The 21973-nt window shown below is 34.7% G+C and overlaps 4 protein-coding genes across 6 annotated transcripts in view; 2 read left to right on the forward strand and 2 right to left on the reverse strand.

Annotated features, from left to right (window-relative positions):
- Positions 1 to 734: 734 nt before the first annotated feature.
- On the forward strand, positions 735 to 10219 carry LOC144436965 (uncharacterized). The gene is made up of 12 exons (XM_078125832.1): positions 735 to 766; positions 1303 to 1390; positions 2656 to 2839; positions 3633 to 3793; positions 4101 to 4176; positions 5153 to 5236; positions 5658 to 5765; positions 6369 to 6511; positions 7400 to 7550; positions 8153 to 8226; positions 8750 to 8854; positions 10100 to 10219. The coding sequence occupies exons 1-12, from the start codon at positions 735 to 737 to the stop codon at positions 10217 to 10219; spliced, it is 1326 nt and encodes a 441-aa protein (XP_077981958.1).
- A 1414-nt stretch (positions 10220 to 11633) lies between these two features.
- Positions 11634 to 12602, reverse strand: LOC144436564 (vacuolar-sorting protein SNF8-like). The gene has a single exon (XM_078125382.1). The coding sequence runs from the start codon at positions 12503 to 12505 to the stop codon at positions 11759 to 11761; it is 747 nt and encodes a 248-aa protein (XP_077981508.1). The 5' UTR covers positions 12506 to 12602; the 3' UTR covers positions 11634 to 11758.
- Positions 12603 to 12882: 280 nt separating this feature from the next.
- LOC144436338 (uncharacterized) lies at positions 12883 to 17741 on the forward strand. Its single transcript, XM_078125110.1, has 6 exons — positions 12883 to 13062; positions 13516 to 13657; positions 14847 to 15077; positions 15184 to 15253; positions 15607 to 15717; positions 16472 to 17741. The coding sequence occupies exons 1-6, from the start codon at positions 12970 to 12972 to the stop codon at positions 16551 to 16553; spliced, it is 729 nt and encodes a 242-aa protein (XP_077981236.1). The 5' UTR covers positions 12883 to 12969; the 3' UTR covers positions 16554 to 17741.
- An 816-nt stretch (positions 17742 to 18557) lies between these two features.
- Positions 18558 to 21973, reverse strand: part of LOC144436183 (sperm flagellar protein 2-like) — a 37374-nt gene continuing 33958 nt past the window's right edge. For all 3 annotated transcript variants that reach the window (XM_078124903.1, XM_078124902.1, XM_078124901.1), the window contains 5 exons: positions 21710 to 21865; positions 20998 to 21144; positions 20144 to 20275; positions 19404 to 19610; positions 18558 to 18961 (listed from right to left, as the gene is read on the reverse strand). In XM_078124903.1, coding sequence (XP_077981029.1) covers positions 18878 to 18961; positions 19404 to 19610; positions 20144 to 20275; positions 20998 to 21144; positions 21710 to 21865 — 726 coding nt within the window. In that variant the 3' untranslated portion in view covers positions 18558 to 18877. The remainder of the gene's footprint in view (positions 18962 to 19403; positions 19611 to 20143; positions 20276 to 20997; positions 21145 to 21709; positions 21866 to 21973) is intronic.

A 21973-nucleotide genomic window follows, 5' to 3' on the forward strand; every position in this document is an offset into this window, starting at 1 on the left:
TAGTAACTACACATTCCAAGTAATGAGATTTATGCTCTTATATTTCATTTTTTTACTCTATGCATACTATTATCATATGACAGAATCCCAATGGTACATGAGTGCCAGTGTGGCATACTTGAGATATTTGCGTGAGTGCTTGCAGTACTTTTATTTCATGAGTGAAAGAGCAGCAGAAAACACTGCAAGCAAGAGTGTAAATATCATGAGTACCCACACAGACACTCAAGTTATGGGGTCCTCTTATTATTATATGTGATTATCCAACATATATTTTTGTTTAATAAAAAAACACTGCTGTGCATATTATTTTGCGTACATGAAATGATTGCATAAGTTTCAGTTTGCATACAGATATATTATGATGTTTTGTATTGCATTGCAGTGCAAATGCCAATAGTATGCATGAATACTACGGTAATGCAAGTAATCATGGGTACATATCTAATAATCTAATAATAGATACAAGGACAATGTATTACAGCTGGAACTGTTTCCAAATAAGACAAAGAAACTCTCATCCTAGTCTGTCATAATTTTCACTCATTTGTTTTTAAATGACTAATTTCTTCGAGTGTTTCTTATTTTCCAACAGTGAAAGTGAAGATGAAGATCATTCTGAAGGAGTGAATGATTTTCTCAAGATTGTCAGGAAAAGAAGGAAGAAGAGGCGTGGTGCAAAGGAAACAAGAGAAGAGGTACCGGAAGAATTAGTCGGAATAGAAAATAGACTTATGGCATGTGCAACATGGGAAAAATCAGATGTGTAAGTAAAAGAGTATTGCTTCATTTTTCTATGTATTATTCATATGGAATTAGAATTGGATAGTTTTTTGGCATTGTCAGTCATTTTAGAATATGCATTTCTCTCACAGCATTTGAATAAGTAAAACTGGCAGACTATTACCCATTTTACTTGAGTACGATGTCAGTATCTGTCCAGAAATTAATAGTGTATAATTTCACTAGCTACAGTACTGTCGGTCGGAAATATAAAATTACCACAAATTATAATATTTCTCGATACCTGAAAACATACTTTTTTTAGTCTGTGAATATATACCTGCATAGCATGAGAAGAGACCTCAAAATTTACATGCGCAAAGTCACTTTTTTGACTCTACATTATTCTTCTTGGGTATTCTTAGTTCCTTGTTACCATGGTTACTGGCCTACTGCAGACATAATCAAACCATGTATACAGCAATTGATATGGTTAAAACTGCCCGACTTCCAAACTCTTTGGGAGAAAGAAGATTAAACATGTAATTTATTTCTTGTTTTTCTTTCCCTCTTCAACAGAAGACCTGGAGAAAAGGTTCTACAGATTGACCTGCTGGGGGTTAGGAAGAGATATCGAAAATTTGGATTAGGGAAATTCTTGTTACAGGTAAAGACTAGTTGTTATAATACCTTATCTGTTGAGAAATTCTTTACAAAAATTGGTGTTTTGAGCAGATATAAATATATGAAAGCTACCAGTAATATCAGTAGTAAAAAGAAATATCGCAAACTTTCATGGAAGAAAATTGTAACTGCTGTAACTACAGTGAAATTTTAATGTGAAAAAATTTACATTGTATACCAGTTCCTGTTTGGTTTCTATGTGATATTACTACCCATCAGTAATATAGTAACTTTATAAAATCTACAAGTTTAGCTGATAGACTGTCAGGAAATTCTGCTAACTTTAAAAATGACCATAGGTCACATAGTGCCATAGGCTACTTTGAGGGCTTGTAATAGGTGTACACCACAGGTCACATAGTGCCAAAGGCTATGTCAAGGGCTTGTACACCACAGGTCATATAGTGCCAAAGGCTATGTCTATGGCTTGTACACCACAGGTCACATAGTGCCAAAGGCTATGTCGAGGGATAGTACACCACAGGTCACATAGTGCCAAAGGCTATGTCGAGGGCTTGTACACCACAGGTCACATAGTGACATAGGCTATGTCGAGGGCTTGCACACCACAGGTCACATAGTGCCATAGGCTATGTCGAGGGCTTGTAGTAGTTGTACACCACAGGTCACATAGTGACATAGGCTATGTCGAGGGCTTGCACACCACAGGTCACATAGTGCCATAGGCTATGTCGAGGGCTTGTAGTAGTTGTACACCACAGGTCACATAGTACCAAAGGCTATGTTGAGGGCTTGCACACCACAGGTCACATAGTGCCATAGGCTATGTCAAGGGCTAGCACACCACAGGTCACATAGTGCCATAGGCTATGTCAAGGGTTTGTAGTAGTTGTACACCACAGGTACAGTCATCCTCAGCTTTTGTTTGCCAATCTTCTGAGCACAGATCTTACTACAAGACAAGAAATCTACCTGTATTAATAGGAAATTATTCTTTGAAATAGGCAGTCCCACTCTTTTCTTTTTGATATCATTTGCAGGTAGAAAAATCACAGAATCTTCTGGACCTTTGGTTTTGAATCTTTATATTTGAAAAAAAAATCCTGAGATCTTTACCAAATACATGTAGTGATATTGATTATAAGTTTATGATTTCCACAAAAGTCTGACTGAAGAATTATAATTTATCATTTCAACAAGAGTCTAACTGAAGAATTTTGTTATTGTAAACATAGATATATTTTGATCTGACTGATTTTACTGTTGATTTCTTGTTCATGTTCATAGAATTTAAAAGATCCGTCCGTCGTTGGCCACTATGATGCAATAGTTGTGTATGCTGATCACTCTGCTGTCAGTTTCTTTGCCCATTATGGATACACAGATGATATTGTGTTGAACAGTAAATACAAAGATTTAGCAGACAACTGGACCAATAGTACTCTCATGTGTTATCTCCCACCATTTACCAGTAAGTCATATACATTGTAATTTCATTCTACAATCAGTATATAGCTCAGCTGCCATCAAATAGAAAGTATGATTATCAGAATGTTGTTTTAGCAGTAGTGGACAATCTAAACTGGCTTTTAAAGGTGTCGAGAAGTCTACTTCTTACGTAAATTTGCTCACAGATTATAAATTTGCTCACAGATTGATGCCATGTACAGCATGATTAGAAAAAAATCACAGCATCACTGATTGTATGATGGTGACCCCCATGCGCACGTCTGAGATACAGATGGTCACAGCATAGATGGGACAATGGGAAAGATGATGGTATGGTTTGATAGTGAGGCAATCACACATGGTTTCATGGTCCATCAAGTACACCAACACAAATAAAATAAAATTATGTAACATGAGCAAAATAGTTTCAATTACAGCTACTTCAGTTTTAGACGTTGTCTGCTGTAATTAATTCATCAATCTACAAGTTTAATTTGATCCCCTGTAATCTCTAAATTCTAATCTATTGTCACAGTGGAATTTGCTTGCTATACTTGTAAATCAAACCATTAGTAGAAAAGTATAAATTGTATTCTATGTGGGTCCGGCATTAAACCATCTTTCCATGTTATAGGGTTATGGTTATTGATATTTGTTCATTGGTGATAAATACAGTACCTTTGTACATACCGGTACCATTACTTCTACCTAACAACTATGCCTTACATGTAGAATCAACTCCCTCTATAAGATCTAGGTTTCTAGACGTTATTATTGTCATTAATTGATAGCATTGTCATTATTTCTAATGTCAGCTCAAACCATGATGGGAGAGAGTGCAAGTGATCCAGTCTTAGATATCAGAGAAATGGAACTTGAAATGCAGAAATGGACAGAGAAGAGTAGAGAAGCATACCAGAGTCAGTATGCATGTACTCAGAGAATGAGAAATGAAATAATCACACTCAGAGCCTTGGTAGGTTTTAGTCTATATATTAACTAATCTGTTAGATGACTTTCACTGCATTCCCTCATGTTAATGAGAGAACTCATTTGACTTCATCTCAATTAATAATTACTAGGCTATAATAAGCAGTGTGCCCTCTAACATCACATTTTCAAAAAGAACCAATCTTGTTTACACCTGATGGGAGATAGACCCACATGCAGCTAGGTACCTTAGTTTTTGTGAAATGCATTATACAATGCAAAATACTTTTGAGCTAACACAGATCAGATGTCCTTTATCGTTAAGTGTTATTTACCAATTCTCTTGATCTCAGGTTGCATCTCAACAAGACATTATAACTTACTTACAAAGTGAAACCAAGAAATTACAACATTCAAAATTCCATCTAGGTAAGTATGTCTTCATCATTTGTGTGCTCCAAGTACTATGACAATATTCCATCTAGATGAGTTGGTATTTTGCTCTGAGTCCCTTCATTTGAGTTTTGATAGACATGTACAGGGATGTAGCTAATTTCAAGATTCAAAAGTAAAATTGCAATAATTACAGGGGTTCCCCTACCCTGGAGTTTTTTGAAATTCAAGGATTAAAAGTGTGCCCTGCTGGTGCTATTTTAATTACATGTTGAGCTGATAATAATACCCTTTCCAATGAAATCCAAACTTAGAAAAGTAACAAAATTCCTGAAAAAATAGCTGACAAGTAATGGCAGAGTAAGCAGTCATTTTTCTGCTAGCTACCTGTCCTTATCTACATCCCTGCATATATTCACATATATTATATTTCCAGTGTCTGATACAAGTTGTCTGTGCAGTTTTCACAAAGTTATCATGTTTTGTATAACACTGATGTTAGATATAGTTAACAGATGAAATCAGATTAAAAAGGAAGCATTTCATAAATAAAGAATGTATCTGAAAAAAACATAGAATCAGTCCAACCATGACGTACAGGTACCAGTTCAGATGTTGTTTAAACTTGAACTTGAGGAAAACATTGAGTAGGATGAAGTCTGCTTTGTAGTTAATACAGTCAATGTTTTATTATCAAAAACTTGTCGATGTTGCAATCTCCTCATCAGGGATAGAATGGAAATTAAATTGTACTGTGTTTGTTATCTCCTATGATGAACTCTTGATTATTCCTACAAAGAATGTTTAGTGGATCATTTCTGTTCGGAAGCAAATTGGTAATAGATATTGAAATACTAGACTAATAACATTTTATTAAGAAAGATGTTTGTTTGTTTGTTTGTTTGTTGTACTATTTTACCTTGGTTTATTAAATTTCAACATTTGGTGATCTTCAGAGTGATTTATTTGTACAACAATTGACAATTTTCTATTTCTCAACTTCTCCAAACAGAAAGAGAATTCTTACAATACAGGCTTCTAACATTGAAAGCAGGACTTTCACCACTAGTCAATGATGTTGCAGGGGCGGCACAAGGTATGTCATCTTGTACCAACCATCAGCATAATGTTTTCTATGGTTTTGTGATATTTTGAATATTTAGAGATTTTTCTCTTTTCCCTCAACATCATAATAATATACATCATAAACTGAGCTTATATTTGTGGTTGTGACAGATGATTTTTATTGCATATTAAGAGATTTTACTGATGCATACTTTATCCATTTTCTGGGGGGGGGGGGGGTACATATGTCAATGTTTAAATGTGTCAACAATGCCAGACAATTTTGTAATGCTCCACTGGCCGTAAGTGGAGTATCATTTGTTTCCAATCAGACAACCAACAATACATTCACTGAAAATTGTTATAATACCAGTTACCAATATATATGCCTTTCCTGTCACTCATATTTTCCTTGATTGAGTAAAGAAATTAACATATTGACTATTTTACAGATGGAGATATGACAACTGATACTTTGTTGAAGGATCTAGAAAAACAAGTTGATGTCTTGAAAATTGCCCGTAAACACAGTGAGGAAAATTATGCACAAGATAATCATGGTAACATTTTATTTTTGTTTTTAGATAACATGTGGATGCAATTTGTGACAGAATGAGAAACATAATTTTGATTCATATCACAAAATGAAATGCTTGCGTATACTTTTCAGATGTACCAGGTAGCAAGGTTAGCTGCAAGCTTGTCTGTTGAATTATTCTAGCATTCAGAAACTTATCATTGTAAACCATTCTTCTTATACGAAGATGTAATTGGGGCTGTTTTAGAGAATGATTTTGAAATTTATGGGTAAAAGCTGATAAGTATAATAACATTCATTCACTTTTGTTAGCTCCCTCCCTCCTGAGCAGTGTCTGAGGGTGGGGCTATTATAACAGGTTCCATCTGTCCATGTGTCCATCTCAGTGTATCCATACACAAAAGGTATAAAATGACACCTCAGTGAAGTAAATCTTACATCTTTCAAGAATAGCTAAACATGAATTTATTTATATTTATAAATAAAAATAAATAAAAACGCAAATGAAACATATTTGGTGTAACTTCAGTAGAATTATCCACTCATTCTTCAACTATTTGAGGCCCAGTTTGCTGAGTTTTAATCAATTAATTGACTACCATTATCACTGTTCATCAACTTTCAGATGAGGAAAGTGAATCATTGCTGTGCCAACTAACAACTGATTTGTATTCCACTTCTGATTGGGAAATCATTGAAGAATTTAAAGAGAGTCTCAAACAAGATGTGACTGTCACTCAGACAGGAGAAGTCACAATGTTAACAAAGGTTGGTGTGCATCTGTGTCTGTCTGTCTGTCTGTCTGTCTGTCTGTCTGTTGTGTGTGTGTGTCTGTCTCTGTCTCTCTCTCTGTCTCGCTCTCTGTCTCTGTCTGTCTGTTAGTCTTGTAGTAAGACCTTGGATCTGTACTTTGGAGGTTGCCAAAGTTGCAAGGTGATGAGTACCTATGGTCGAACGCCCTCACTGGTGACCATTCAGTCACTTGTAAAGTAAGCAGGTTACCCCAAGGGTCTAGCAGTGAGACTCTGTCGGTCTCTCTCTCTATCTATCTGTCTGTCTGTCTGTCTGTCTGTCTGTCTGTCTGTCTGTCTGTCTGTCTGTCTGTCTGTCTGTCTGTCTGTCTGTCTGTCTCTTTCTGTCTGTCTGTCTGTCTGTCTGTCTGTCTGTCTGTCTGTCTGTCTGTGTTTGCATGTTGTGTACATGTGTTTGTCTCCGTGTATATGTATGTGTGTTCGCATGTGTTGTATATATACATGTATGTATATATATATGTGTGCTTTGAAGCACTGCATCTGTACTCAGATGTATGAATCCATTTAAGTTAATTTTTCAGCAGAATGATAAATTTATCAATGATATAATCTGTAAAAGAAAATGACACAAATGAATTGACCTCAAGGTTAACATTTATAACTTACTGACATATAACAGAGTAAAGCAACATATCTGTTTGATTTTAATGAATCAATAATGTTTCTGGACAAATTTAGGCTCTTACAGTTGTTGTCATAGGAATGTGTTAATTTACGATGTGTTTTTAGAAATCCAAAATTCCACCTGTAATTTGTTTTGAAGAAGAAAATGAAAAATGCAAAATATTGAGTGTCATAATTGAATGAATAAATCTGTTTACTGTGTCTCACCCTTGTCTTACAGGCTAACGTATGTCGTACTGGACTAGAAGCATTCCAAACCACAAAACATAATTTAACAGACCCCAGTATGTGTACAAGATTATATTACTGTGGAAGTCTTGAAAGACCACATAGACTACAAAAGATTCTAAAGAATGGATTCAGTGAACAAGGTATGTATATTGACAGTGCTTTTGCTAAGGTTGGGGAACAGAAAGGGAGGAAGGGGTAAAAATGGCAGTGTTAGAGTCTATGGTAATTTTGTTTGGGAACCCAGGTAAATTGACATGGTAACCCTGGTAGATTTTACCTACTTACCGCCCTTAGCAAAAACACTGTAATATATGACCAGTGTATGTAGGAAACAAAAAAAACCACCATATTTTGATGGATAAACTTGGGTTGTATATGTGACAAAATTGGAATTTCTTTTTGCTAGTTCACTTATTTCTCTTACTGAAATCAAAATGAAAATGTATCTTTTTTATACGACTGACTTTATATGTGTCAGTCTTGATGAAATCAGTTCAACCTATAAATTATGGTTTGCTGTATTCATTTTTCTGATAATTATTATCTTACAATTTAAGGTAATAAATACATGTATGTAATACTGTTGAAGCAGAGTTTTCTTAAAATTGAAATCATAAAACACAGCCTACCATACTTGTCAATTATTGGCCCATAGGCAATCTATCAGGTAGGCATATTATTACTAATTTATAAAATACTGCTGTATGTTAAAACAAAAACTGTTTCAAACTTTTTTTCCCAGATTTTTCACATGGAGAATATGGTGTTGGTTTGTATTTTTCCCAGTATGCATCCAAAGCTGCTCAATTTTCAGCTGTAAGTATTTGAAAAAGGGATCACAACAACTTTTCTAAGACTTAATCTTACAACTAGGGCCACTTAACTTTCTTAATTTGAAGACTAATCTTCACATATCTTTGTACTGATGGCTAGACATGTGTCTGGCCAAAAGGTAAACTAACTTGCTGTAATTTAAAGTGCAGTAGTTGACCAATTTATACACTCAAGCCTTGAGGTTACTAGCCTGCAACTAATTTCTGTATGACTTTTAATTTATTCCAGCAACTCTTTCTTTCACACAACTAACAACTGTCAATTATGCTGTATACCTTTCCTCAGTAAGATTCCTGGGTAGAATATCAGCCAAAAAATTGAATTATCCATCACTTGTCTTGGTAAAAAAAAATCATATTTTGTATTTCAAATGGTAAGAAACTTACTGATATTAGCAAAACTCGTCTCAACATTTCAGCCATTTTTTTTTTATTCAATCACTTTCCATAATTATAACACTAAACACTCTGAATTTTAATATTTCTACTGATTATTCGTGTTTTAGCTTGGAAAACTGTTGGTAGCTGAAGTTGGTCTTGGTCACACAAATACAGTCATTAAAAAAGATGCAACGAGATGTACCCCATCTATTGGTTATGATTGTATATTGGTGAGTGTCAAAGGTCATAGGTTTCATGACTGAGTGTCTTATAAGCGGAATTGTGGAGAGACAAAACAAACAAACAAACAAACAAACCACAAACACGTGGCAATAGCCTGTTTCACTTATATCGGTTTTACTCTAGAGTTGAAATATTCAAGATACAAGAAATACTGTATTTCAAGTAATACTGGTATTTACTAATTTGCAATTGAACATTTCATACTCACCTTTGGATTGGTCATTATAAAACAAAGATACATGAAACTTTACTTTGTAAAATAATTGTACCAAACCAAATATGTCTGGTACATTACTATAACTGTTATTTCATTCATTGCTACTGTACACTGTGTTGTCTGTTTGTTCACAAAAACCCTTTTTAACACAAAATTGTAATATAAGAATCAAACTGCATAGATTACCTCAACATGATTAAAATCAAAGGCTATGGCTCTTTAATTTAATTTACTTCATCGTAATTGTGTCTTTTACATGTGTCTTTTGTCGTCTTGGTGTTACCGCCTATCTATAAGACAAAAGGCACATGTAAGAGACACAATTACGATGAAGTAAAGGTAAATAAAAAAAGCCGTAGCCTATCTACACATCGGATTTTAATCAGATTGAGATTACCCCGAATGTATTTATTTTGGTGCACAACAATTTTAGCAGAAAGACACTTTTCATAATTTAGCTTCACTGTATGTTGGCATATAAACAATTTGTGACTACACTGTGTTTACATGGCTGAGTACATGTAGTGATTTGAAATAAATATGCCTTAGTACCAATGCTTATTCAGAATTTACCATTTTTCAAGTGATTCCATTTTCACACGGTTTTATTTTGGCGTAAACATGTTTTACCTGAATAAGCTAAAGTAAGTTTAGAACGGAACACATACAATCATAATATTTTCCGTAGTCTCACTGCCAGATGTTGTGACAATCGTCTCTCTGTAAGGTGCACAATGTGTGCCTCGAGCGGCAAAGCAATCAGAAGTAAGAGACTTTTCACAAGACACAAAGTACAATACTTTTCACTTGTTCATGACAAGTCACTCACTCCTCACGGATTCACCACTTGGGCACACTTCATTCGCCTTTACAGAGTGACGAATATCTCGACGTCTGGCAATGAGACTATAGTTTCCATTAGTCTACCTAGAAACAAGTAGAACACTGTAATGTTTATTGAACTGCATAGATTAATTTCCATGGATCTTGATATTTGCTCCTTTTTTTTTCACAGACCAAAGGTCGTCTATCCCATGCCAGTGGTGATGTCACCGGTGGCTGCTGTCAGGAATATGTAGTTTTCCATCCGTCCCAAGCCTTACCACTTTACCTCATAGAGTACAAACTCGTCTGAAATCTACTCCTACTTACCATAACTGATTTATTGAACAGCCACAATACAAGTGGACATTGTAATCATTCCAAGCAACCTTTTTTATTATGCATACTTTAAAAAAAGAAATCAGCTCCAATAATTGTGACAAATCCAAAGTATTTTGGGAGATACATTAGTTTTAGCAATGGCGTGCAAACAAAAATTTTACTTCCAAGTGAGTAGTAAACAAGGCCAGTGTGATTGCACAATATTACATGTAAAGTAATTTTTACCCAAACATTAGAACCCCAAATTACAAAGAGGGGTGAAATATTATAAAATTTACGCACACAGTAATCTTACTTTAATTTCTGAGGTACACCCAAGCAATGATCTAGTTTACATTTTTGTGAATACATCCCATGAATCTTAATGTCTCAGTACTCTCTTTCATCCAAATCATAGATCCATGACGTCAACTGTACTTATTATGTAATTTCATGCTTTTAATTAGGGGTTTGATCATTTCAATCTGAACTTTGAAACTTTTATTTTTGAATATGTACAGATTTTGTAGCATTTAATCCATCCATTTGAAGAGTACAGTTTTTTAGTGGAATTTTGACATGTATGTAAATTTTGTTATTTTTGAAAGATATCAATTAAGAAGATGTACTGTAATATGTTGGCGTGTGCAAATAAAATACTGTAAGTTGTGATAGTCTAATGATTGGTGTATCTTAATTTATGCATGTTATGTTGGCAAGAATGTTACTTGTAGAACAGTGGATCAACTGCACAATAGATAAACATTTGTATTCAAGCTAGGGAGTTTGGGTTATGGATAGAGATAGGGTTAGACTCCCTGGCATAATCCCAATATGTATTTTCTGCATATTAGGGCATCTTGCATCACCTATCAGATAGCACAAGAGTAGCCTGATGGGGCACAGCATATCTGATAGTCTCCATCATGTTCGCTGCAGTATGTAATTAGGCAACCATGAGGATATTTCATTCCTACAGATAGTATTTGAATATTCTTCATGCATTTAATGGGAATGTATTCATTCAAAGTCTATAACTATTTCAACTTGTTAAGAATGACACTTTGAATGTGTAGTCTAAGAAATGCTGTGTTGGAGCGCCCTCACACATCAGCCAACCACGATGAGGGCAGAACGACATGGCATATGTTACAACTGTCAACTATTCTGGCCCTCTCTATTAATGACCAACTTTTGTGACCCCCTGTATGAATCCACAGCTTTCAACCAGCTCTTCTAGTGACCAAAATAATCAAAACATTTTCTAGACTAATTTGGCATACCGTGGTGCTAGTTTTGGTAATAAAGACTACTTGAATACATAGGTATTTTTATACATCATACATTTATTATAAAAGTGCTGATGTACTGCAAATACTTGATTGACATCAGTAAAATTACTGGCATCTTACATTTCAAATATCAATACAATATATCTCAAATGAATCGATAAATAATGATTTAATAATCTAATCGGATGCAAAATCTGTGTATATAACTATAATTCTATCAATTGCACATTATGTCAAGCTTATGAAGTATCAGCAAAAAGGCCAGGAAACCAATACAATGTTTCTGGTCTTGCTTGGTCATCAACCCAAGCAAGTCCCTCTTTGACCATATAGTTAATTGCTAGTGTGGACCGCTCTTCTTCCCATCCTAACTGCTTCTTAAGTTGTGGAACTGAAATATGTCCAGTGTCTTTAGCTGCCTGCAATACACTTGTATGGTCCATGTTTAATTCAGCTGGCACTGACTGAACCAAGTAATTATTTCCATCCCCAACTTTCAGTAAGGTAAAACCATTACCAAGGATTTTCAGTTTCTTAATAGCTCGCATTAGGTCATCAACGCTAACATCTTGGGCCTGCTTGGATTTTCCTCGTGTGGTCTTTACTCTTTGCAACAGTTCATTCAAATACAGAAGGCCACCATTTCTATGCTGTGTTGCCAAGCATACTTCGATTGTCTGGACTCCTAATTCGTAGTAAAAATCACCAACACCGAGCATTTCTGACCAAAATCCTTTCCCTGAAGCTAGGGGATCAACACCTATAGTTGCGCACATCTCTTGAAACTGGGTTCGAAACTCGGGATTCTTTCGTATTTCATTTTTGTGCTTCCCAGCGAAGTCCTCCAGATACGTTCTGAAGGCCTCCAGTTGTTTTGACATCTGAGTCAGTTGATCTGCAGCTATAGATGTTCCTTTATCTTTGAACTTGGCTTCTGCAAGCCGCTTCTTGTTAATAGCACCTACTCCACCGGCTCTTCGATGCATCTTGAAGTACAGTATAAACTACCTTACATGCACAGAGTGAAATGTTTGGGAAGCAATGTTTGTACTCCTTCACGTCTAGATTAGAAGGGCTTCACTTCTTCCTGCCGATCCCTTTACCCACCATTCATGCATTTGTAGCTTGTCACTTCCCCCAATTTGTTCGATCAATTACAACTTACATAGCTATTAATTAGAACATCATTAAATATTTTAAATACTAAATATATATTAAATGATTAATTTTCAAAAATAAAACGTGTTTATTATTACTGTGATGAAATAATTATTGAATCTGCAATGTTGAAAATACAGAAAATATACAGGGTCATGAACTCCCTCAACGTTGAATGTTTGAGAGGATAATGACGTCATAGGGAAACGGCGACCTGTCAAGACACCTGTTGGAAGTACGTCGAGATATTTTCAGGCAGAAGAAGTGTAATTTACCTTTCCAGAGCCCAGTCATGGGTTCTGGGGCAAGTAGGAATCCCACCATTGGGGTACCAATGAGTCCAAGAGCGGAATTTGCAGAGAAAAATGCCCCGAAAGGCCGACAGGTAATCCGTTCTTGGTTTTGTCACCGACATTGAGACAGTGCTTTTGTTTACATCCTTCATCGGAGATCCTTGCAGTTTGGTAGTTTTATGCCCAGGCCATACGCATATGGCCATGAACGAATCCTCGTAGTGTTACTTTGATTTTAAAGGTTGAACTACGCATTTTAAAAACCCACTATTAATAATCTCGAAACCATTTCCTGTTATACGTACTGGTGCAGGTATTTGTGAAATTGTAATTTGTACTGAGTGTGTGTTGATGTGATGAATAATTTATGTTAGTTACCAGCCGGCCTAAACATATCGTTGCCTGTTTTTGAAGTTGTGATGTTCTCCCTTCCATTCACAGCTGTCATTAATTGTATGTGCACTCAGTACCATGTTACATTATCACTAAGCTAATATTGTTTTGAAAGCAAACAATTAAAAGTTTTATATAAATTCTATTCACAGTCACTGTTAATAGATACCCCAGCTCTTTTTGACTTGGGTCATGGGACAGTGAGGTACAGAAGATCAGATGATGAAAAAACAGACCCAAAGAAAGTGAAAGCAGGTTATTTCTACCATGCTAGGTTAGACGACTACAGTGAAGGTAAGCAAACTTACTTGTATATAAAGAATAAAAACATAAATATGTACGTGAATTAGAAATACCATAATTGTAGATTTTGTTCAATTATAGTTATACCTGGCATCTACAAATGTTTTTCTTTTCTTTCCATAGCGCCATTTATGTATTTATGTATTTAAGAATTTATTAGTTTCTGTTCATTTTGACCGATCCTTTTATGTGAAATATTACTTTCTTTGTATGATGGGCCGTGGCCCTTTACTGAAATAAATCTATCTATCTAGTATTGTAGATAACAGTAATGAAGGTCAGAAAAATGTTCTGTGCAGGAAAACGTTTATTTTTCTTTCTTTTTTTTTGTACAAAAAATTGTGTTATTTTGTTACAAACATGTCCAGTCAAAATCCTACTCATAGTCGTAAAACATTTTTGAAAGTAAAGTCCAAAGTTCACTGACATTGTCAGGGGTAATGGGATTTTATGATGTGTGCTGTCTCAGACATGAAACTTCCAAAGAATTTTCTGACTGTGAATTTCAAATTTTCATTTGTAACTATGAACCCAGAGTCTGTGAACTTTCATTCTCATGCAAAGAAGGTGATACTCACTCAAAGTGTTGACAGTTCAAGTAACTGTTCATCCTTGGTAGAATATGTTTGTGACACCTCATTCATTATGTAAGAAATGTAAGATTATGAGCACATTTACTCTTGCAGGGTGATTGTTTATCATGGCTCTTAATTATGTACAAATGAATGTTGCTAACAGTTATTGTACATTCATTTGAACAATTTTCTCTGCAATGGCTATCTGTTCAAGACAGTGTTAAATACATCTATGGCAAATTGTAAATGTTTCTGTCTTCAAAAGATTTCATGTTCCAAATAAACTTTGTGACATCAATAAATCTCACTTTCTGTATGGCAGTTGTCAATTGTTTCTATTTATGCTTACAATTTATCATGATGAAAGAATGTTTTGTAAGTCAGGAACCTTCATAGTATGTTTTCCAATGGATCAGGGAAGTGAAATGCAAAATGCAGACCATGCAAGTTTACAACAGTTCATTTTATATATGGGATATTGATTGATTCAGACAGTAAATGTGTTCAAAGTGATAAGTTCTGCAAAATACTGACAGATGACACACAATGACTTTGCTACATTTCTGATCTTTAAAAATCTTTTCTGTATCATGTGTGATTTGTAGAGGCAAGCCAGACAAATGAGGATGCCTTTAAATACCAGTATGTGAGTAAAGGTCCTACCAAAGCCAAAGGAAAAAAGCTGTTCTATGTGTATGGTATTGGAATGAGTGCTGAAGACCAAGCCAAGATGGTAAAGAAACCCTATTACAGGCCTAAAGGCAAAGGGTACATCTGGCCGAGCTCTTTCAGGAAAACCAACCATGTGTATTATGAAATCAGTTTTGTGGAACAAGGTCAGTCTTCCCTTTGTACTTCAGTCTCTTTTTTTGTGATTTCCTAAATTCAAAAGCTGAGTATATGCAAATTTACACTTTCTCATGACTTTTTTTCTTTGTACAGAACAAGATTTCTCAGACCTTGAGAGTGTAGGTGAAGATATTGCTGATGACGACACCGGAGAAAATATCAGGTAAGTGAAACATTATCTGATTCTCTTATTAGGAATATCTAAGCAATATATATCACAGGAATGTGAAATTTGTAATAACAGGTTAAAGGTTTCTCAGAAGTAATGTTTTATGGATATAAAATCTTCAAAGATATACTTTTTAACCCAGCTGTCACAAAATGGGCCCGGGGAAGGGGAAAATAACAAAAAAGAGAAAATGGCAGTCACTTACTTTTCATGATGGGAATTCAATACAAAGAGTAATATTACTCTCACAATATTTGTCTTTTGAAAACTGAAAACTGTTACTTGTATCCAATTTTTAGTCTTGCTATGTTTGTATTTGAACTGTTTCTTTATATTTTCTTTGATAGATTCACTTTGAATGATGATGACAATGTTGACAAACTGAAGAAGAGGATATCGGTGAGATGCCTTATACCAGTCTTAAATATACATCTCAGTTATAATGAAACAGAGCTAATGTAAGTCATACACACAGTTTGATTATTTCTCAGTATTTCATTTCAATTACCATAGCTAATAAATGTTTATTCACTAATATAATAAAATTAACCTTAAAATATATACATATACACAATACATAGCAAAACCGATCAAGAAATAGCAAAGCTAGTCAAGCTTGTATCCATACTGACTAACAAACATACATATCTTGTATAGTCATAGACATGCAGGGTCAGTTGTAATGACTTGAATCTGAATGTAATGATTGGTTAGAAAAGAAAGGAAACAAGCACATCTGTTGGTTGTATTGTTAATGAGTGATAAAAGTGTATGTATGTTTTCCAATCAGTGACAACCTTGTAGTAACTTCACATCACCCCTAACAATGTCAGTATGCTAAATACAGTAGCAAAGACAATGATGATACTTGTATTTGTATGGATGAGGGTGTAAAAAGTTGTACATACTGTCCCTAAAAATGAGTAAATCACTGTTTTGAACAAAAATTCTTGAACAAGGACCTTGTTCGGTGGAAGTTAGAAAATCATGAGCACTCTATAGCTACTTATAAAGAACTAGCAATAAAAGCAGTTCTCTCTCTCTCTCTCTCTCTCTCTCTCTCTCTCTCGCTCTCTCTCTCTCTCTCTCTCTCTCTCTCTCTCTCTCTCTCTCTCTCTCTCTCTCTCTCTCTCTTAAAATTTATTTTTGTACAGTGATCATCTTTCTTTGTAACTAGGAGCTAAGTTTGATGTTCATATCTTTATCTTCCAGTGATGAAGATATTATTGGTAGTCTGAGAACTGAAGAAGAAGGTAGCTTCAAGAAATTTACAATAGAACTACTTCCAGTGTAAAATACTAAACATAGAGAATGTATCTTGACCAATGAAAGTCAACTTAAGTTAATACTTACCCATTCTGATAACAATTTTTCTTGTAAATTTTCATTTCCTTCATTATGTCCCATTGTACAGTAGCCAAGAAAACATGTGGAAACACCATACATACTATCATCCAACACTACATTCCAAGACAAAGACATTGAAATTTAATGATTTTTAATGATTCCTGAACTTGAAAGTGATCAGTTATGCTTGATTTGATTTGATTTGATTTGATTTGGTTTGATATGATTTAAACACTTCATTGTTTTGGGATGGTGTTTTTTGTCATAATTCCATAGACATTGTTTTCAATCAGATAAATTTTAAAAGGAAATTGACACATGCGCAGGTCACATGTAAATACTGTATATCTACAAATAGTACATCAAAGTACAAGACATGAATTGAGGGGAACTTTTTACAGTGGCGAGATCTTAGTGTTGTGCCGACTTGTATTTGGAATGGTCAGTTTGATGTATCAAGGTATTATGTACTTCAAACCAAATATTTGATAAATTTATATATATATATTCATCTGTATCTGAATTTTAAACATTTCTCTACGAATAATTTATATGATGAAATGTCTAGTGTGATGTGTAGATTTCTGTAAACATTTGTAAATGTGTGTGTTCTTCTTAGAGTCTCCGTCATAACTTATTACAGACTACTTAGTTGGATATTTACATTTGTAAGTAAGTGATCATTAGGAGTACATATTGTTCAGTGTGAACAGTTTTCAAAGCAGGTATATACTTTCTATGCCAGTAAAGTCAGAGTGTATAAATGTACAGCAATAATTTCAGGTTTATCATTGATCACGACTTCTTCCAAATTGTACTATTCTTTTATAAACCAAAGGTGATCTATCACAAAACATTACAATGGGTGATTTATTATTAAAGCAAATTTTTGACCGTTTTCCATTTTGGCAGTTTTGGACTGTGCTGTCAACAACGTACTGAAAATGACCAGTTGGTTTCAAGTAATACCATGATTTTACATGAAAGTGAAATGACTTTATACAGGGCATGAATCTTACAGATACTATTGTGTTGGTTTTATCCAGGCCATATTTTCTGTAAGTATATACCATGTAAAGTGTGTATAGTTTTTAAAGTGCTGTAATGTCACATCAGTTTCAATGACATATTGTTTTATGAATAAATACTAATCTTCAAACCATGTACGACTACGGTTTGTGTTATTTCAAAAACATTGTAAATTAATGTTTGTGTGGTATGTTTCATATTTGCTATTTGAAAGGAGTATTACAATGTACTGTCTATCTGATTACCATACAGGGTTGCCAGGTCGTACACCTCTTACCACTGCTGTCTGGGTTCAAACCAGCTCAGTGTCAACTGGGTTTGATTAAAAATTAACCAGATCTGTATACGGGAAGGGTGATGCTCAGTGTGATTGAACAGCGCAGGTGTTCTCAGGTACCCTGGTTTCCTCCTGCTTTAACACTAGGGCACTTGGCCACTGCACAAGTGATGACTGTTATTGAATTTCCGATTTTTAATTGGGTTCAGAAAATGTATAGTATTATCATTACACCTATACACAAGCTAGTAGCAGACTTGCTGAATAATTTCAGTTATGTAGTAGAGTTTAGTGTTGGAAATAAATTTGAATTCTACACATTTCACTATGAACTGTGTTAAAATAGAACTGTACAGGAATGGTTGAGGAAAGCTCTATTGCATGCCTACAGGATTCTCTGGACTACAACGCATCTGTGTACTACCGTACCAGGGGTATTCTAAAATACTATATTTCATTGCCGTGAGACAAGTAAAATATTCAACAATAAAATTAACCTAATCTAGACTAGGGTTCACTATGTCATTCTACCCTCCTCGGGCTTCTGATGAGAGGGGTAGGCAGATGTGTGAGGGCGCCAAACATGTCTCTCTCAAACTGTATAGTGAAACATTTGACACAATAATTAGTTATCAAGAACACAGGGATATCTTTATTTGGAAAGACCAGTATGCAGTATAGATGCAATTTTATACAGAGAGGCAGGTCAGGTGACCTTTATTGCCAAATTAATACAAATACATACAGTCAAGAATTTACAAACATTTCAGATTTATCTTACAACTTCTACACAGATTCTACATATGGAGATATACCATTGAATGTTTTTTTTGACATAATGTACAAAAATCTTCAAATCCTTTGTTGTGGTCACACACCATGGACGGTAGTAGAGTTCAATTCTTTAGGAAAATATGGCTTGTCATTTAATATATAGTCTTTAGTAGAGTCTATATAGGAATAATTCAATCCACTGCAGTTTTAAGGCTATGTGTATCAATATCTGCTGTTGGTGCTACACTTCCAGTGGTGAACACAGATTTCAAATCCTGTGGGGAAAAAAATAGAGAAAGATACATTCACACATGGCATAATGACGTATATTTTATTTTTTCAAATTTTCTTATGAATACTTTACACATGAATTCATAACTTCAAAATCTTTATAAGTACATCATGTATGTTTCATTTTTATTAGAAAAATTACGTAAACACAACTGACATATATTGCTTCTAATGACGATTTGGGGCATATTATTTTCCAGTTTTGCCACAATTGTTACCTCATGCCCTTGCTTTGACTGAGTAACACAACATATTAAACTTATTATAACATCTCAGTAACTTATTCTCCTGAATTTTGTTGACTTTGTGTATTTCATGTGAATGTTTTACCCAAATCTATTGGGTATGGAGTGTCTAGTGTTTATGTAGCCTCGAACATTATCTCATCCGAGTTACCAATACATTGCGTATTAATTTGATACTTACAGGTGCTTTGTATCTTTTACACATCTGTAAACAGTCCTGTATTATGGGATGTTCCATCAAGGTTGTAAACAAAACAGGCTCTAAGTTATCGCTACCTAAGTCTTGATATACACCAGCTAGACGCTCTCTGGAGAAGGTATCCTGGGGGTCAGAGGTCACACTAAAACGATGGCTGTCGCCAAGACGAGGCTGTCCATGATGTAGCACCTACAATAGAACAAACACAAAACAGATTAAAAGAGTTTTCTACATTAGACACATCATTCTTACAGAAAAATATAGGCAGTAGTGTCATACAAAAAGCAGATCCTGGAGTTACTGAAAACAGACATTTAAAACAATAGACTCGTCGTCGATATTATTTAAAGACACAAATATTTTTCCTCCTACAACTGTCAATTAAATATTGTTATGCTATAATATTAGTTTGTTCAACACCTCCAGCTATTTCATGACTATAGTTGGATCATTATGTCCGATCTAGTCTTGACACTGGAAGATAATTGATTTACTCAAAATATATCAGTTCCTAAATCTCAACTGGAAGGAGGGAAGAACTTCGGAATTACTTATTTTATCTAGTTGGCTTGTGTATCAACCATAATCACACCACTTTTGTTTGTACTTTGAAAATACAAAATCTTATTTAGTTGCAACACATCTATGTAAGTACATTTATATTTTGTTTATCTTAAGTCTATGTATTACTATGTGAAGTCATCCTAGTTATAGAGTCTTACCCTATCCAAGGCATCTAATGGTACTTTAGCACTAGTAGCAGAATCAGGGATATCTTCATCAGAAGGATGTGATGGACCATCATCCACTGGTAGTTTCATATCAATTTCTTCTCCTCCCATAGCATCAACCACCTGTCACAGAAATAAGTAAACAAGTTGTAATAGAGACATGCTCATTACCATACCTTGCCCGCGTGAGGGCGCCAACACGGCTCAATATGGTATTTTCATGTCATCATACATGCAAATAAATCTACTAAATCTGACTCCTTTAGTATACAATGTCTTTAACCATATATTTCCATATATTTTACATTTGCTACCAGAGGTGACAGGAAATGTTATAGACACTCAACCTACATTGAACAGTTTTGTCATTGTGATTCATTCACTTTATATCAAAAATGATTCTACACCTAACATGAATATATATTAGAACATGGATGATGACACACAACTGCCAGAGTCAGAACTTTGACATGGGCCCATAATAAATCTACATCTGACATTGTGGTTGCATGAAAGCAAAATATAACACACACCCACTGGACCACAGACAGTCTATAAAGTTTGGCATGAATGCATAACAAATCTACATTTAAATTGGCAATAAATGAATGAATGAATGAACATCTGTCATACAGAACATTTCATGTTTGCTGTGGAATGCTCCCTAAACACAGAAAGATGGGTACCAAGCCCTGTTGTCAATTCTATGTGCCTTTTGATGGAATGAAAGTTACCTGTCCTCAAATCATCTCGATTATTGTCAAGTATTCATTTATTGAAACAGAAAGTTATATAAACTCTGATAAGACAGAGAGTAACTAATACATGGTGTATTGTTCCCTCACCTCTTTCATCAGTTCTAATTTTTCTTTCTGTGACTCGTCTAGTTCAGGGTCGTCCTTCCTAGGTCTTGGCATATGGGTGTTAGCAGTCACACTTAGAGCTCTGTAGAAACCAACCTGGTAGTCTGGATCAATGGCATAGTATAATAGCTGTAGACAAGATAGACAAATAAAGTTAGTTAACATAACATCTTTCTTATCATTTCATAATTATTCAGTCTTTTTTTCTTAAGGATTCCTAGATTTTGAACCAGAGTTCCCCACCAAAATTATGGCACAGGGTTTGGGAATATATGCAAATTTAACAGACCCTCCCAATCATTTGATTTTAATATCATGATCTTCCAATGGTTAGATTTGTGACACTGTGATTAGATCATGTGATTTATGACATCATTTGAATTATGAGTCATAATGATTCACTTCATGAAATCATTATTTCATCATGTGATTTATGTACATCATTTGAATTATGATTCACTTCATGAAATCATGATTTAATCATGTGATTTATATACATCATTTGAATTATGATTCACTTCATGAAATCATGATTTAATCATGTGATTTATGTACATCATTTGAATTATGATTCACTTCATGAAATCATGATTTAATCATGTAATTTATGTACACCATGATAAACATTAACAATCCAGGATTCAATTGCTAACATACCTAAAGCCACACTAATGACTGGTAGTTGACAACTCACCATATCTACATAGTCCAGCATTGGTGGTTCAGAATCCACATCAGCAAAGATATCAAAGAGCAATTTTTGTACATTACCAGTTCTATCAAAGGGATAGGGTTCTGATCTGTCTTGAGGTGATGGTGGATGTGAATCTGGTCCATACCATAACTCAACCTGTATATCAAATCAACACAAAATATCATATGGCTTGCATTCAATGTCATAATATTTGTCTCTCTTGTATTGTATATGTCTCTTCTGTCTTTGTTTGTCACAGGGCCC

Source organism: Glandiceps talaboti, chromosome 6 (assembly GCF_964340395.1).
Source record: "Glandiceps talaboti chromosome 6, keGlaTala1.1, whole genome shotgun sequence".
Classification (NCBI taxonomy): Eukaryota; Metazoa; Hemichordata; class Enteropneusta; family Spengelidae; genus Glandiceps; species Glandiceps talaboti.